Here is an 18257-nt window from a genome sequence, read left to right on the forward strand (position 1 = left end):
AATTCTATGGAAACCTCAGCAATTATTGTCATTGTGTTCTTCCTCAGGGCAGCAGTATCTACAACTCAGAGCTAATTGTGTAAGTGCATTTTAATTTTAGGTTCACTTCTTTGTTCTTCTTTTCAATAATTCTCTTCCTTCCTGATTGCTAGAGGAGAATTTATTTAAGCATTGTATGCACCACCCCATTGTAAAGTCACAGTGTGGAAAAGCTCCCTGTTGCTGTTAAAATTGCTTTTAAGGCTTTTGGAATTACTGTGGGAGAGAAAACCTCGTTATTCCCAAGATGTTTTGGCCAGAAATTTGGTATTTCCAGGAAGATGTCAAGGACTTTGAGCACATCTGATGTGATGTGATTGGTTTTTAACAATTTGCCATTTTTGGGATCCTTCCCATTGTCTGTGAGGCTCACCCACCTGTGAGCCCAGCTCTTGGGCAGCTCTGAGCATCTTTGCACCTTCAGCTTTCCATTTCAAACCAGCAAATTGGCATTTGAGGGTTTGGTTTGATTTATTTGGCGTTGCAGAGGTGATCCTTGCCACCATCTGCTGCTCAGTGCATCTTGAGTGGGTGACCTGGCCTGGCATTAATCCAGAGCCAGCCCTGCTTTGGGTTTGCCACCAGTGAAGCTGCACTTTTGCTATGGGAATGTGGGAATGACATCCTGCCCTGCAAATATTCCATCCCTGTTAAATGCAGCTGATTGAGGCTGCTCCTGCAGGAGCTGATGATTTCCAGCCCTCACTTCTGCATTAATCTGTTCTGGGGCTGTGGCAGACCATTGCAGGCACCAGGAAAGAGCATCTGGAAATGCAGGTAACCAGATTTAGGAGGCACTCGGGGAACTCCCCAGGCACTCCTGCCCAGGCCTTCTGCTGGGCTGCCCTTAAATTGGATTGGAGGCAGTGCCACATTGCAGGCCAGGTCTGAAATGAGTTTTGCACAGTAATCCTTGGGACAGGCTTGGCTGTGCGCCCTTTCCTTGCTCTGGGCTGGGAGCAGGAGCACTGCGTGGTTCATCCGGAATTCCTCCCTCCCTCTGCTGCTGTTTCCCCTCCGAGCAGCCAGAATCCCCATCTCGCTTCATTCAGCCCTCCCTGGCAGTGGTGTCAAAGTCAATCACGTCCCGAGTGTGGATTGTGTCTGCCACTGTCACTGACAGCCCTTCAGAGCTGCTGCTGAGGATCTGGCAGAAGGGTTGTTAATGAGCCTGTTAATTTGTGTCATTCCTCTGAGCCATCAAAGCGCTTCAGGAACGGCGGAGCGTGTGGCACTAAAGAGCTTTTTGCTTTATCTCTGGAGTGTTTGTGTTATCGTGGAATCCCTGAGGCTGGGAAAGCCCTCCAGGATCGAGTCCAAGCTGTGCCCCATCCCCAGCGTGTCCCCAGCCCAGAGCACCGAGTGCCACCTCCAGGAATTCCTTGGGCACCTCCAGGGATGGGGATCCAAACCTTCCTGGGTACCCCCTTCCAATTTTTTAACGGGCACTCCAACCCTCCCTGGGTACCCCCTTCCATATTTTTAATACTTTTCCCTGATATGATGTCACAGCCCAAAGATGTGACACCCACACAGGAGCCTTTTCCCGCTCTGAAATCCTTTTCTCTCCCAAAATGAAGTCCAACAATTCCTTTAACCTCCGTGTTTTCCAAGCTCTGAGTCCTGGCAGTGCTTTTTCCACCACTGAAGCGAAGCCACTTCTGGAAAAACGCATAAACAACAGTTTAAGTGCAATGCACAGCAATAAATTGTGGAGATTTATTTAAGAATTGAAGGAAAAAATATGGATTTATCCCTTTGCAAAGCTCCGTGAAACAAAGCAGAGCCAAACGGGGAAACTCAAGCAAAAACTCAAGAAAGTGGTCATGTCTCACATTAATGATATCTGTGAGCAACTTTATCACAGATTGATCTGTCAGAGTGCAGGAGCAGTCCCACTTTCCACTGATGTATTAAAGGCACATTAATGCATTCAGGGAGATTCATGCCCTGTGCTGCTTTTGTGACAGGCTTTTACAGCACCAGAGCTGGTGTTTATTAGCACTGAAAGCACTTCATAACACTTGGAGCCAGCTTTTGAGACAAGAACTGCACAAAGCAACTGCTCGGCAGGCAGGGAAGCAATTAGGAGTGACAGCGCCACAAGGGCTGCCAGGAGAACTGCAGAGAGCTGGAGGGGGGATGTTTTATCCTGCACGAGTGTCCCACCCACCTCCCAGGTAGGGATGCAGCTCCTGGGCATCCCTGCAAATCCCTCCTTGGGCACAGCCTCTGTAGGAATGAGGAGAAGCAGGCTCTGATCTCTGCTCTGGGACAGGGACAGCACCCAGGGCAGGGTCAGGCTGGATTTTGGGAAAGGTTCTTCCCCCAGAGGGCACTGGCACTGCCCAGGCTCCCCAGGGATGGGACACTGCTCCAGGGATGCCCAGGGTGGGATTTTGGGGCTGTGCAGGGCCAGGGGCTGGGCTGGATGATCCCGTGGGAACTCAGGATATTCCATGCTTCTGTTCTGTGAGAGAACCCCATAAAACAGCAGTTCAGGGAAATGAGTGATGCACTTCAGTGACAAACCAATTCCTCTGTTTTTGAAAGGATCTTTGTCCTTGATAAATTTTAAAACAAGCCCATAAAATCCTTTAAAATAAGCTGCAAGCTAAATTAATTTCCTTAAAACCCTCTATCCCCCTATGCTTGGCTTCACATGTGTTTGCCTGGGGAGATTTGGCTGTAAAATTGTGTCTGCTCACCTTGGAGCTCTTCTTGTCCCATAATTCATAGTCGGGCACCCATCTGGGCTGTCCTGGAGCCCCTGCCCTCCTCTCCTCCCTCCTGGGCTCTCCTGTCTGCAGGCACAGCACACACAGAGCTCCCAGGCTCCTGTTTCAGTCTCAGCCACACTCAGGGACAGCTCTACATTATCCTCTCATGGCATAAGGAAAGCTGTTTAACTCTGAGGAATTGTAGCTGCCTGAAATTTGATTTCTTCCAGCCCAGGACTGCTGTTTTATAGGGGAATTTTCTTTTCTATGTGCAGTGTTTAGAGGTCTTGTTGGCTCAGGAGAAACGTGCAGGATGAGGGAGGGGTTACGGCTGTTTTAGGAACCCCTGGAATTCCCTGTTGCACTCCAGGGGATTGGTGGGAGACCAGCAGCCCACAGAGGGGGATTTTGAAGCTCATCCTTGCAGGCAGGCCTAGATCCAGCTTTGGTGAAGGTGAAGTGGTGACTGCTGATCTCCTGCGCTGCAGACTGAGATAGGGAGCTCAGCTATTGCTCTCCCATCTGAACCTAAAAACCCAACCCAGCATTTCCAACAAATTGGAGCTGTCAAAATACTCCAGGAGCACCAGCCAGGGACCTCCAGCAGCTCTGCACCGCCTCATAAATCAGATTTTTTAGCAGTGAGCATGGCTGCTAAAATCATGGGGACAAATGAAGTGGCCAAGTTACAGCTCCCTGGACTTTGGTTTGAAGCCAGCTGTGGCTTCCTCCAGGGAGGATCCTCAGAGCAGAGGGGTGCTTAGTACTCATGGAATGGTTGGGAGGAAGGCAGGACCCAGCTCCCAAATCCCTTCCAGAGCAATGCTGGAGAGGTTTTGGAAAACAGGCTCAGCAGAGAACTCCTGCCTAAAACCCTGTTGGGAGATTTTCTTGAAAAGCAGAATGATTCCCAGGACGGTTTATGGAGAAAAGGACTCCAGCTGATGGCTCAGGTGGTTCTAAGTGAAACTCAGGCTCCATTCAGCGGGAGGTTTGGGGGTGTAGCTCTGACTGATGCCATTGACTGCTCAGTGTTTGGTGTGGGGCTGTTTCCCAATTAACCAGTGCTGTGTTTTTTTCCTTTTTCCCCTTTAACTCCCTCACTGTGTCTGTCTTTGCTCCTTCCTGCACTAAAAGTGGCTGTTCCTCTGTCTCCAAGCTCCTCCTGCTCTTCTGCAGCAGACCAGCTCCTGTCTAGCCATGACCATGCTCTGTAAGTCCCTTCTTTTATTACTGCAGCTCTGTCTGTTCACTGTTTATTGCTACCCACTGTAAACCCTCCCTGATTTATGGCTTGACACTTGTGGGGTGGAGGCAGCAGCCCCAGGGGAATGGGGATGCCTGGCAGGGCATTGGACAGGGAAATGTGGATAACAGGGATTTTCCCCTTTGGGACGGTTGTTCTCACTCCAAGGACCAGCACTGCAGGGTCTCCTCAATGGGCAGCACACAGAGAAAAGCAGGATACAGAGAGTGGGTTTGGATAATAGGAAAAATTCTTCCCTGGGAGGGTGGGGAGGCCCTGGATCCCTGGCAGTGTCCAAGACCTGTTTTAAGTTGGTTAAACCTGACAGCTCAAAGGCTTCCCCTTCCCTCAGAGGTTCCAGGAACACAGTCTGTGTTCCTGCCACCCTGGGAATGCTCCAGGGCCAGGCACTTCCACACGTGCAGCTCCAGCAGAGTGGAATAAGTGTGGGATTGGCTTCCTCCTCAAAATGGTTTTGGAACGAGGGCAGGGGAAAGGAGCAGGGCTCATCCCAGGACTGAGAAAATCCCGGTGGTCACAGGGACAGCCTCCATGTCTGTGACAAGTCACAGGGACTGACAGGACACAGGGAATGCCCCTCTCCCTTCAGTGCCACCCCCCAGCAGCTGCAGCATCCCCAGGCACTCATCCCTTCACCCAGCCCCAAATCCTGGGCACACTGCACGGCTCCCTCTGAACCTGAATTATCCCAACAGATCTGGGACAGGCAGGGGCTTCCCTCTCCTTTTCCCTTCAGTGCTTCTGTTTATTCCTCATTAGGCACACAGATTTCAGCAGTTCCTTCACAGCAGCAGAGCTCAGGGCAGTTTCTGTTCCCTCCATCTGGAAGTTTCCCCTGGCAGGGCTGGGCACAGGGGGAGGCAGAGCTGAGCTCAGGCTGCAATCTGCTCCCTGGAGCTGCTCTGCAGAACACCCAGCACTGAGAGAGAGCTGCCACCATCCCTCCCAGGCCTGCAGGAAACAGGGAATCATGGAATGGGTTGGGTTGGAGAGACCTTAGAGCTCACCTGTCCCACCCCCTGACATGGGCACCTTCCACCCTCCCAGGTTATTCCAATCCCTGTCCAGCCTGGCCGGGGGCACTTCAGGACTCCTCACATTTTGGGATCTAAGGCTCCACTGAGCACTCAAAGGTCTCCACTGCAGCTGCACTCAGCTGTTATTCCCTCAGTCCTTTGTGCCAGGTGTCTGTGAATGTCCTCTGTGAGTGTTTCTGTCTGCTCTCACCCCTCTGGAAGCATCCCTGTGTCCATCCCTTTGTTGTGATCCATCTTGGCTGCAATTTTCCCAAAAGCTGCACTGGAGAGAGGCTGCAGGTGTGCTCTGCTGGGTGTGCTGCTCTCTCTGCTCTCCAGGGGAGTTGTTGCTTCTGCCTGGAACAATCCAAGCTGAGCTGCTGCCAAACCCTGTGACCTTTGGACATAACACCTCTCCCCTGGTTCTGCTGGGCACGGAGAGGAAAATCTTGATTTTTCCATCATATCTATGCAAAGTAGTTACAAAACCTTTCCCATCTGGTCTGGTAGGATTTTACACTTCCCTGGTCAAAGTGACAAATGCCTCTCTCAAGGTCAGGACAGCAGCAAAATTATTCCAATTCAGGAAACAATAAGGAGCAAGGACAAAAAAATCAAAATGCACTGGGAAAAGGTGCCCTGGGATGCCACTTCCATGATCTGGGCCAATTTTCCCTCTCTCCCTGGAGACAGAACTGGGGTGAGAAAACTGCTTCTTGTTCTTCTGCTCCTCTCTTTGTCCTTGTTTGTGTCCCCAGTTGATTTTGTCGCAGCTGTTATTGATGAGATCTTCGGTGAGGCTGCACAAAAGTTATTGGAGATCATGCTGGGGGTTTTTTGAGCCTTAGAAGCACTGAGAGAGGAGTTGTCAGTGCCTGGTGTAGGAGCACAGCTGATTGGAACACCTCAGACATCAGAAAATGTATTTTCCACTTGTAACTCAAACCTTTCCCCACAATGGTCCTTGGAGGCTGCAGGATGTGCCTGGAAGGAGAAGGAAAAGCTCCTTTTTGTCTCTTTTCCTACATCAACAACCCCTTGGTGTGGTGAGGATGATCCCTGCTGGGAGTTCTGCCTGTAGTGGTACAAGAGATGTCTTGGAGAGAGGTCTCAGCAGCAGAAACCAGGGGCTTCCCAACTTTCCAAAGCGTGAATCCTTCAGTTTTGAGAACAGGACCAATGGAAATAGCCTGGAACAGGCTGGAAGGGCAGCAAGGATGATCAGTGCTTCAGTGGCAGTGTCTCCAGGATGAGCTGAGCTGGGTTTGTGGCACTTTGCTGGGCAGGTGCGGCTGGCGTCCTGCCAGCTCCATGTGCTTTTCCCAGCACAAGGAGCTCCAGGGCTGGGCAGCACCTCTGGCTGGGATCCAAAGGGAAGGACAGAAAACTGCCGTGGGGGAATGAGGAAAGAGAGGGAGGCTTTCCCTTTTATTCCAGTTAAACCCAGAGTGAAAGGGAAAACAGGCACGTGTGTATGTGTGTGTGTGTGTGTGCTCTGTATCCCAAGCACAATTCCAGCCCCAGACTGCTGCCAGCACCTCTGAAGGCTTCTCCAAACACCCTCACTGGGACCTTTCCCTCAAGATTTCAGGGATTTGAGCTGAAGCTGCTCCTCCATCCTCGTTCCTTCCCCCTGAGGAGCACGAGGAGGAGCAGGGGGACGGAGCCTCGCGTGGTGCCGATGGCAGCGCCATTTCCAGAGCTATCAACAGTGTCATTGTCATAGCTCTTGGAATGGTTCTGCCATAAGCACTGGACTGCCAGCTGCCGTGCTCGGGAGGGCCTGGCCCACCTGGAATCTCCCTCTGTTGGGATGGAGCCGGTTCCTGAAGGATGGATGGAAGTTGGCCCTCAGAACTTAAGTGTCCAACTATCATCACGCTCTCCTGATCCACAAGAGATGGCTGATGCATCCACACCTCCCTGCTTGGGCCAAGAAGAGGCAGAAAGTCCATGGAAATGTTGGGAGCACGCCAGTCAGGCTCTGCTTGTCTGTCTTTGGGAAGAACTGTACTTCTGCAGTGAGTTTGGGTGCTCAATGTGCTCATCCTAAGCAGCCCACCCTTGGAAGGTTGTTGTGGAACTCCTTGGGTTGTGGAACTCCTGTGCTGCCTTGAAGGAATCACAGCTAGAGAGAAGATCCTGTGACAAATCCTCACAAGTGCAGCTGTCAAGCAGAACAGGAGCATCGGGAGCCCCAGGGTCACAGGACAGCCCCTGCCTTTGCTGCCTTTGTCCTTGCTCCAAGAGTTTCCCTGCAGGGTTCTGTGTTTTGCCATCCCAGGTTCTTTTTAGCAGAGAAGAGGAGGAGGCTCAGCAGCTCCAGGCCTTGCTGGGCAAAGAAATCATCATGGATGTGCCAAGGTCCCAGGAGGTGCTGGGGAAGGAATTCCCACCAAGCCCTGGCAAACAGGGGACCATTCCCTGCTGGAATTCCCATCCCATGGCAGCTGATGCCCTCTGGGGGCTGGCTCAGGCTGTGGGTGTGCAGAGAGCAGCCAGGGCACAGGGGGCAAAGCTTTTGGAACAGGAACCAGCTGTAAACTCTTGACCCAGATCTCCCTGTCTCCCACGAGTCTGATCCTGCTCCAGAAGATCCCACAGGGATCTGAGAGCCCCAGCAAGGGGAAATGTGTCTCTGGCCCAAGGTGTGCAGCATCAGGGATGGATTCTGGTCACTGAAGAGTCCAGGCATTTGTGACAGTTTACTTGCCCAACCCTCTGGAGGCATTCTAAGAACTAATTAATTCTTTCAGCTTCTGGATTAAACTCTTGTGCAAAACATCCCATCAAACAGAGACCATTATATGGTGTGTTAGTGTAATTAAATAAAGAGAGAACTGAGCTCCAGAGATGCCCACAACACTTAATTAAGATTAATTAAGCAACATGAATTACAGCTGGAGAGGATGAAAGGGAGCAATTCAGCACTGGCTCAGCAAAGGGGTGGGATGCTGGGTTCATAAATTGTTTTTCAGAAGCCAGGTTGATTCCGAGGGGTTGGGTTTAGTCCTGGAGCAGCCCCATTCTCCTGGCCAAACTCAGGGATCCCTGGGCAGCTGGAGCAGTGAAAGTCTGGATTTCTGGAGGCTTGGAAGCACAGATAAAGCTCTGCCAAAATAAACACAAATTTCCTTCACTTCCTCTCTGAGGCAGCAGCCTGATCTTCATTCCTTGGAATCAGAGAATCCCAGAATGGTTTGGATTGAAAGGGACCTTAAACCTCATCCAGTTCCAACCCCAAAACACCTTCCACTGTCCCAGGCTGCTCCCACCCCCAGTATCAAACCTTTGCCAGGAATTTCCCCCCAAAATCCAACCTAAACCTAAAATGGCTTGAAGCCATTTGCTAAATTATTGGGCAAAGCACATCTTTGGTTGCCTCCACATAACACAAAGAATTGTGCTGCAAAATTGGGTTTATTTTGTGAGATCGGTTACTGCTGTAGGAGAGCCCAAACTTTAGGCAGTTACACTGGAAACTTGATGGGTGAAAAGCAATTTTCTGTTCCATTTGCCACATGTATCACTGCTTTGCTTTTCCTCAGGAAGGAGCAGACATAAATCTGAGCAGATTTTATTTACCAAAGCAGGGACTAGGGCAGAGATTTATGGACTGTGTCATCTCCTCTGGAGCAGAAAATAGACAGGCCCAGGGGCAACCAAGGGATGGCACAACCTTCAGAAGTTTGAACTTATTTGTTTGCTCTGCACAGCAAATTTGATGGCAATGTATAAAGAATTGGACAGGTGGGGTCTCACAGGTGGCTCTGAAAGACACTCAGATCTGCAGAAGGACCAGAAGAAAGCACAAAATATCAGAAATAACCCTGTGTAAGCATCAGGGATATGAAAATAAAGGGTTTACACACACACAGGTGTTTTGATGGCCTTGGTTGCCTCCTGCTGTGCTCAAAATCAATGAATTGATCAGTGGAACTCTGTGTCATCTGCAGGGAATTTCTCTAAAGAATGATCTCCAGAGGAGCTGCTGAGAGCTGGTTTTACTCTGAGAATAAATACAAACCCATCAGAGAATAAATAAATATCTGCTTGTTTATGATCCCTTGTTTTTTGGGTTCCCCTCATCCTCCCCACAAAACAAGCTGTGCCTTATATTCAGATTTCTGCCCGTCATTGCCCTGGACAGGGCACATTCAAATGTTAAGTTTGAGATTTTTCTTTTGGACTCCTTCAGGAGATTGGAGGCTCAGAGGAAAATAATAAAAGGTTTTCCTCAGGTCTTTGTTCCAGAAAGGTTCAGAGGGTCCCTGAAATCCCAGAGGGAGCAGGGCCTGGCACCACCTGCACAGATCCTCACGGGATTAATTGGAATAAAACCCCAGGAGCAGCTCCTGGAGAGGCTGAGGTGAGATAAGATCAGCAGCACAGCAGGTCTGGGGACAGGGTGACAGAAAGTGGGGGCTCAGCAGCCTCTGAATCACAGCAAGATGAGGCAGCAGCTCCTGTCCCCCTCCTGCAGAGGATCTGACCCTGCTGGGAGACAGCTCTTGGCAGGGAAGGGGATGAGCCAGGGGAGCATCATCCTTCCTGAGGAACAGGGGAAGGAACAGAGCCCAGGCAAGCTGTGCTCCTTGGCTGGGAACCTGCACAGCCTGAAACAGGAGAAACTGCCCAGGGAAGGAGCCAGGGATTCATTGGGAGCCTCGAATCCCAGCCTGCGCTCCAAACCAAGGCTGCGCTGGGAGGATCTGGAGATTTTATTAAATTCAGCACCCACTGCCAATGTCCCCATCTGTGGTGTGACATTTAATCCTGATAAAAGGCTCGCAGAGGATGAGGAGTGGGGAGCACAGCTCACAATTAATTAATATTGTTCACAATCTCAGGGATGGAGCTGTACGAATTCGCACCCAGTGGGTTGTAAGGGAGAAAGTCCAAAGGCAGGAATGTGCTCCTTTAATCGCATCATAGAATTATTAATTGGAAAATCTGGATACAGAAGGAGAGGGGAGAAGAAACTCCCACTGAACACAGCACAGTGGAACCTGGTGTTTGCTCTCTCAGCAGGATGGGGACCCGAGGAAAGGCAGCCAAATAAAATTTTGATAAGATTGATGCATAAGATTTACTGAGCTTAACCTACAACAGGTCCTAGTTGAGATGCTAAAGGCATCACAAGGTTATTTATTATTAATTTTAAATTGTTTTTTTCTTATTAAATTTAACAGGTTTTAATTGACTATTATTTAACTGGTATTTTGTTATTTAATTTTTATGTCATTACTCCATTACAAGAAAATCTAATTTTCAGCCCTTAAATAAATACCTTAAGGCAAGCCCAGCTTCCCAGCACCACCTTGGGGCTGCACAGAAGTCCCCAGGACACAAAACTGTGGATTTGGCAGGACCACAGGCAGGGAGGGCTGGGTGAGCCATTCTGGGGAGCAGAGCTCTCCCCTCAGCCTGCAGGGTGGGAGGGAGACCCAGCTGCTCTGGGGGAGTTGGTGCCATTTGCTCCTGAGCAGCCCAAAGCAGTGACAGGAACAATGTGCACATGCCAGCCTTTTGTTATCAAACTCATGATGCTGGGCACAAAATCTGCTTCTGACACCTAAGAAAAAAGCTCTGCTGTTCACACACAAAGCAGGGAAGGAGGGGGAATTATTTGCCAGATTTCAACGAGCTGTAATTCCATTTTCCACTGGGTATTTCAATGGGAAAAGTCATCAATTCCCAGAGGGAGAGAGTTGGTAAATACTGAAAGGGAGGCTTGGATCCCCTGCCCTGGAGGTGGCACTCGGAGCTCTGGGCTGGGGACGAGGTGGGCACAGGGCACAGCTGGACTGGATGGGCTGGGAGGGCTTTCCCAGCCTGAAATTCTGGGATTCTCCCACTGTGGCACATTTAAAACCTGACAAACTCCACTGAACAGCTCCAGCTTTTGCCACTGGTTCACTCCACAGCTTTAACAAATGTAGGTTTTTTCCCCAGCAGATAAAAGATGTAATTATGCCAGTGGTGAAACCTCCATTAAAAAAAATAAGTCTTTCTCTTCCATTTGAATATTATTAATTGATCCTGCTTGTGTTTCATTAATTGAAACACTTAAGCCCAGCAGCTCCCATCTGGGGGTGGCTGGGAGCTGCTCTAATGGGCTGCTCTGCGCTTCTGCTGTGTCTGAGCACTTCCAAGTGCTCTCCTCATTATCAGACTGGGGCTCTTATGGCTGTTGCATTAATTATGGTGCAAAAACGAACTGGAGGCCAAAATCTGGAGCTAATTAGTGCCTGTAATGGAGTGCCAAGCTTAACATTAACGAGAGAGAAATGGAAATAGGGAGTTAATGGGAGGAAAAGGGGAAAGGGCTCCTCCTCCCCACATCCCCTGCGTGGCCTCTCTCATTTGTTTATTTGTTTACCCTGCTTTATAATTAGCAAATGCATTTCACTCACTGCAAACAAGGAGCTCCTCGTTGATTCTGAAATTTGCTTCATTTCTGTCCTTTGGTGCCCAAATTGCTGCTTCTGTCGTGGAAACATCAACTCCTGCAACATTAAAATGGCACAAATCTAAAGCAGAAGAGCTCAGCAGCTCTGGGCTATCCCCAGTTCGTGGTTCCTGTGTGGGTCCCTTGATTTCCAGCCCCAATTCCTCCTCATAATACCCAAATTCAGGATTTTCAGCTGAAGTTGAGCAAAACAACCTGCAGTGGAAAACAGGGAAAATTATAAACATTATCCAGGTGGAGCAGCTGAAAGCAGAAAGAGAGTGGAAAAAGGGAAAAATTATCAAATTCAGCAATGGTGGTGAGGGGGATTGGAAAGGACCACAGAGAAATTAATTAGTAGAGCCTGGAATAAAGAGGATAAAAAAAGAAGATGGAAATGAGCACCTGCAGTCCCAGGGAAACAAAATTTGGGTGAAATTCAGCAGGAGAAAACCAAAAGGAAACCAGATACTGAAGGGTTTGGACATTTCATTTCAAGATCCTATTTCAGGTTATTATTTGCCTGCACTTCTAAACATCCTCCTTGAAAAGGATCCACAGCTCCTGCAAACACAAAACCAAAGGGACTGGAAGGGGTTTAATCTTGGTTTGCCAGAAAAAAGAGAGATGATGGAACAATGGGGGAAAAAAGGAGAGACACAAACATATTGGGAGATGCTCTCTTTGTTTCCTGGGATTTGTCAGAGACAAAAAAAAAATCTCCTCTTTATCTTTTTTTTTTTAATGTTCCTATTATTCAAGAGAAATAAGTATTGACTTACTTGAGAAGTGCTAATTTTAACTCTGGATTTCTTCAGAAATCCTATAAAGTGCACTGAAAGCTGGGTGGTGTGGGCTGGAGACAGATGTTTTATAAAACCTCTGCCTGATATTTAGCAAAGAATGACGAGGGCTGAGTTCAGCTCCCAAGGTCAGAACAGCATTATTTGATTTAAAGATAATTAAGAGATTCAGCTTAACTGCTCAGGAGTGGGAAAATAAACACTTGTCATGAGACAGAGAGAGATTTGTGTTTAGATTTGACTACAAAGGACTCTAAAATCAACATTGCTGTCAGAGCCATGTAAATAATTCAGCAATTCCAACGTTTTCCCAAGATCTGGGTTTTCACATTGGGCTGTAATGGGATAATTCAATTTATTCTTACCCTGCTCTAATGATTTTATGCTGATGGCCAAGTGCAGAACTTCACTGCAGGGATGGGAGCAGCACAAATTCAGCCCAGAGGTTACAGAGTTACTGGGAAGCTTTTAATTTTCTGGAGTTTGTGAACCTGGGAATGCTGAGAGAGGGATAATTCTGCTCTCATTTGTGGAAGTTTCACATGCAGCTGCATTAAAACCAAATGTTTTGTGAAATTCCATATAATTTGGCCTCTGTGGATTCGTTTTTTCAGCAGAACAGGGAAATGGAGCAATGCATGTTGTTCCCAGTTCATTGTGACATTTGGCGGAGTTCAGATTTGAGGGTTTGCTCTTTCAAAGTGGAAAAATATCACAGATTAAAATAGGGAATTCCAGAGATTTTTGGATTTTGTGTCACCCTTTTCTCAGTTCTCTGTTTCCCAGCATCTCCCAGTTTTCCAAAAATATCAGGAGTCCCTTTCAGGCAGGCAGCAGGAGGGGACATTCCTGATGTCCTGGAGAACAGGCTCCGGTTTTGCTCCTGGCCCTCTGCATCTCCTCCTGTGGATCTCTCCTGGTGCTTCCAGCCTGGGGAATTCCTGCTGCCTCCCAGACCCATCCTGCCCTTCCAGGCCTTGGTTCCTGGGGCTTTGGGGCTGCCATAAAACACAGAAATTAAAAAAAAACCTCTTTTCCACCCATTCCTGACACAGGAATGGAGCAGAGCAGAGCCAGCACAGGCTGGGATAAAGCACAAAATCCATCTGAAGCTGCTCTCTTCCCCTCACTTTTAGAGTGGTTCATGAATTCTGTTGTTTTCTAATTCAGAATTTATAATTCTGGGACTGAGCAGATGGTGCAAGACTGATTTCAGGGATGTGTTCACTGAAATAACCTCTGCCAAGTGATTGTTCACCACAATCCCACTGCAGAGCAATTATTTGTTCTTGCTCTTGCAAGTCCCTCTGGAAGCAGCAGAGCTCAGAGGAATGGACACGAGCTGGGAGGGTGAAGTTCCAGCAGTGGTGCTGCAAATATTCCAGAGGAAAATCACTTTGGGAGAGAAAGGAAAATGCAGGGAAAGATATAAATTGGGGAGCAACACAATTGTCAAATCTTGGAAAAGTTTCAGTCCTTCATTCAGTTTGGGAGCTCAGTTCCATTTAAAATGTGGCTTCAGCCAACTTTTACCTCAAAACCTCTTCTACCTGCCACTATTTTAGGTGGTTGAGAAGAAAAATGGTATAAAAATAAATTATTGAGAGTAGGATTCTGCTCAAGCCAAGTGCAAATCCTCCCAGTTTATCCATTTTACATAATTTCATCTTGTTTTCCTCTGGTCCCAGCAAATCTTTCCTGGGTGCTCCTACAAATAACAAAAGGTTTGTGATACATCCCCTACTTGCCTTTTCCTTGGAGATCTGTTCCAGGTGGGATGGTGGCTGCTCCTGGGGGAGTTTCTGCTTGTAGATGAAGGAAGAAAAGAGTTTGGAAGTGTTTCATTTGGAGCTGGGCTTCAGCAAGTGGAAAAGGAGAAAACGAAGACACAGGCAGTGAATGCTCACTCCCAAAATTGCCAATATCACAGTGGGGAGATCAGACCCTGATAAAAGCAGCAAAGGGCATTGAACATCAATTGAAGTCTGCTCTTTTCTGCTTTTTTCTTCTTTGTTTTATCTCACAAGGAATTGAAGACTTGCTCCAGATCAGAAATGGGGAAAATATCTGAAAATGGAGAAGTTTGGAGAGTGAGAAAAGCAAACAAAGTGAACAGCTCAGAACAGCAGCCGGTCCCTGGAGGGGCAGGGCCTTCCCATTGTTGGGATTTATTATTTTATAATTTATTTATTGGGGGGTGCACAAACCCCACCAAGGAGCCCATCAGGGCAGGAAAACAGCACAATTAATTTGCTGTAGATAATTTATTTAATGCATTTAACGCTTTTAATGTTCTTTTTTCCCTGCACACACATTCCAGCTCCCTCAGATGTATTTATTTCTCACACCTACCTGGCTGCTTTCCCTTGAAGCCTTCAGCCCTCACAGGGAGGGTTCCAGGGCTGTTTTCTCCTTGCATTGTAGGATAAATCCCTGGCTGAGGCACACCAGGTGTATTCCTGCAGGGGAAGCAGCTGAATTTCAGGTGCAGATGAGAATTTCTCTAAATCTTGCTCCCCACAGGTACCAAGAGCTGAGAAATGAGGTGTATTTTCAGAGAGAGATCAGTGAAGGCACACGGAAAGAGAGAGAACAAAAACTTTGTGTGAGAACAAAGCAAGGCTGTAAAAATCCCAGCTTTTATCCAGCACTAAATCGGTGCCTTACAACTGGCAGGGGGCCCTGAACTTGCATTTGAAGGGAAAGGCTGCAGGGTATGGCAAACCCCACAGAACACAAAGGCCTGGCAGCAGAGGACTCCCTTAACAGACTCCTGGAGATGTTGGGAATATTTTAGGGACAATGTGCTGGTACCTGAGCAAGCCATGGATGCCAGGGATGCTCTTCCCTCCTGTGCTAGCAGTCCTCTTTCCCCACAGGGTAAACAGCTGGAAGTGTTGAGCTCACTGCCAGAGGCTTCAGACAGACACTTTGTGCCACACGACATCCTGGGACACCTCAATGACTCCTCTTTAGCTTAATGAACCTCTAACAATCAGCACCACCTGCTCTTGCTGCTCTTGCTCCACTCTGGGACGGCCGCAGAACACGGAGGAAGGTTTGGATCCCTGGGTGTCCCAGTCCCTGTCCTTTGGGATCCTTGGGTGTGCCAGTCCCTGTCCATCTGGAACCTTGGATTTCCCACTCCCTGTCCATTGGGATCCTTGGATATCCCGGTTTCTGTCTGTCTGGATCCTTGGATATTCCTGTCCATCTTGATCCTTGGATATCCCAGTCCTGTCCATTGGGATCCCTGGATATCCCGGTTTCTGTCTGTCTGGATCCTTGGCTCTCCCGGTCCCTGTCCATGGTGCTGAGCTGCCCCGGGTGTCTGGGCTCTCTCGTGTCCCAGCTGTGGCAGAGCCTTTGCCGTTCCCGAGGTGTCCCGGGTGGATTGTGTCCCACAGTGTCCCAGTCTGACCTGGTCCCTCAGTTCCAGCTCTGTTCTCTCTCTGTGGCTGTCTCGTTGGAGTCTGTTCAGTGTGAGGTCAAAATGTCTCTGCTTGTCTCTGACATCCAGTCTGTGACTCGTTGGGAGCACATTTTTAATTCCTGGTGCTTGTTTGAAGTGCTGGAGTTCCAAGGGGCGTTTGAGGGAAACACCTGCACACTCAGTGCCCTGGCCATGCTGGGAGCCAGCATCCAGCTGGGAATTCCTGCAGGAGCATCCTCAGCCCACACTCAGGCAGTGCAGCTCACCTCAGACACCCCAAACCCACCAGCTTCTTGGTTTTCAGGGATTGCTTTGACTGCTCCACACTGGAGATTTCATTCCCAAAGCAGGGATTCACACTTTTTAAGGTGGCATCTGGATATTTGGAACAATCACTCTCCTAAATACACTTTGGGGTTTGCTTGATCTCATTTTCCATCAGTTTGGCCTCTGAGCTGGCACTGACCAAGGTTTGTGTTCCCCTGCCAGGTACAAGGTGTTACACAACGGGCACCACCAGGAACAAGAGAAGCTTCCCATCCACCCCGACCCCGAATCCCAAGAGTCCTGTTTCTAGTCCTGGCCCAGAAGAGGAGGAACAGAGCAATTTTAGGATATCCCAAGGATTCACAGACAGCAGCACTTGAAAATCCATCCATCTGCATTGTCCTGGTGCTTCCTGCAGTGAATTCCCAGGAATGTCCAGCTGTGGGAGCTGGGTGGGAGCATGGGGAGGGTCAGGACTGCTGTCCCTGTCCCTGCAGGAGCAGCTGGAGCTGTGCCAGAGCCCTGCTCCAGGAGTGAGGCATTCCTGGCAAAGCCAGGGCCAAAACAGCTCCAAACCAGCCCGTGCGGAGACTCCTGCTGCCCCTCTCCTCTCCTGCTGCCCCCTGCTCAGCCCACCCCACCCTGCAGGCCACAGCTGTGGGGTGGCACCGAGCTGCCCCATCCCTGCTGGCTCTGCGTGGGCCTGGGCACTGCCAGGGGAGGAGCAGCCCCACGTTTTCTCCAGGAGAACAAGAGGAAATGTTTGCTGCCCTTTGGTTCCAGCCCCAGCTGCTGCTCCCCGAGCCTGCAGAGCTCTGCCCTGCCCTGTGGAGTTTCCTGGCCCGGGAGGAGCCCAGGAGCTGAGTGGGACCAGCCCAGCTCAGAGCCACAGCCCTGCTCTGCCATTCCCTGGGGATGGGACGTGTCCTGGAGCCCAGAGCTGTCCCCATCCCTCCCTGAGCAAACTTTGGGCGTTCTGAGGCAGCAGAAGCTTGGCCAGGAGCCAGAGCCAATGGATCACTAAGTGCCATCTTGGAAACAAACCACCTAAATCCTTTTCTAGCTACATTTGGAGGAGAGACTTCTACTTACCTTTGCCACCTTTATTTTTCTATCTGTTGCTGGTCTCTTCCAGTCGAGGCAAGGAGTGTTCCAGATTTTCCAGTCTCACATTTGCCAAGACCTCAGTCCTCAGCTGCTTCCTGCATGTTGGTGTTGCCACGTTCCTCGTGGGCTGCTTCCCCCTTTGCATGGAAAGGGCGGGCAAGGCTCTGAACTCCACAAATTTGGGAAAAGGATTTTCATGCAGGATCAAGAGCACGAGCCTCGACCCTTTTTAGGTGAAGATCTACCCCAAGACGCCACCCTGAGCCTAGAAAATACAATTGTACTTTGTCATATCGTGGAACCATGTACAGATATTTTTAATGTACAAAGAAAAGCTGACATTATTTATTATTTTTTATCAGGAACATGTGGTTTTTTCATTAAAAGCTTCTAGACCAAGGAGCTTAACATGTTATGTATTATTATTTAGTAATATTTCTGTTGCTATGTGACAGGTATTTACTGCAAACAGACAAATCCCGCTCAGAACAAACAAAAATGTTGCTCAGTAGGAGAAATGTTGTGCATGAGAAGAACAAGTGGCTTCCTGGCCATGGTGTCTGACTTCTTTAAATATTTCTTCCACAGCAAAGTCACTGATAAAGCTTCACATCCTTTTCCTGTAGGATTCAGAAGGACACTGGGCAGAAACAGCCCCAGCTGGAATATTGAGGTAGACAATTGCTGACTGCTGGAAAGACACAAATTATTGGTGTTTGTGGTGGAAGGTGCTCCTGGTTCATCTCTGGGACCTGGTTGGCAATGACCTGTTTTTACAGGGCTTTATTTCCAAAAAACTTAATTTAATTTTACTCTTGACACCAGAACTGTGGAGAGAAAAAAGCTATTATTGAAAATTTGGAAAAAAACCATCCAGGGCTGCTTCAGTGCTGTGATCTGTGGAAGTGCCCACAGGGGTTTGTTGGGCTTTGGGCACACGAGGCTGCAGAACAGCTTGGCTTGGTTTCCCCTCAAGTATCAAATTTCTCAGAGAAATCCTGAAAAAAAGATTTTCTCCGTCCCCATTGAGGGGCATCAAATCTTGGTGTGAAATTTCCTGGAGTGAGATGGAACCAGCAGCACAGGGAGGGGTTCTTTGGTTCTGCTTTGTCCTTCAGGCATTGTTTTCTCCTTTGTTTTATGTGCATTAGGGA

The 18257-nt window shown here is 48.8% G+C and overlaps 1 protein-coding gene across 4 annotated transcripts in view; it reads left to right on the top strand.

The window, feature by feature from the left end:
* Window positions 1-17502, top strand: part of HTR4 (5-hydroxytryptamine receptor 4) — a 62701-nt gene extending 45199 nt beyond the window's left edge. For 2 of the 4 annotated variants that reach the window (XM_063169079.1, XM_063169081.1), the window contains exon 7: window positions 16219-17502. In XM_063169079.1, the coding sequence (XP_063025149.1) occupies window positions 16219-16306 (88 nt within the window). In that variant the 3' untranslated portion in view covers window positions 16307-17502. Of the gene's footprint in view, window positions 1-3896; window positions 3973-15175; window positions 15355-16218 lie in introns of all 4 variants that reach the window. The other 2 variants (XR_010029502.1, XM_063169082.1) reach the window with 2 other exon arrangements.
* The last annotated feature ends 755 nt before the right edge of the window (window positions 17503-18257 follow it).

The sequence above is a fragment of the Melospiza melodia genome, chromosome 14, assembly GCF_035770615.1.
Source record: "Melospiza melodia melodia isolate bMelMel2 chromosome 14, bMelMel2.pri, whole genome shotgun sequence".
Taxonomy (NCBI): domain Eukaryota; kingdom Metazoa; phylum Chordata; class Aves; order Passeriformes; family Passerellidae; genus Melospiza; species Melospiza melodia.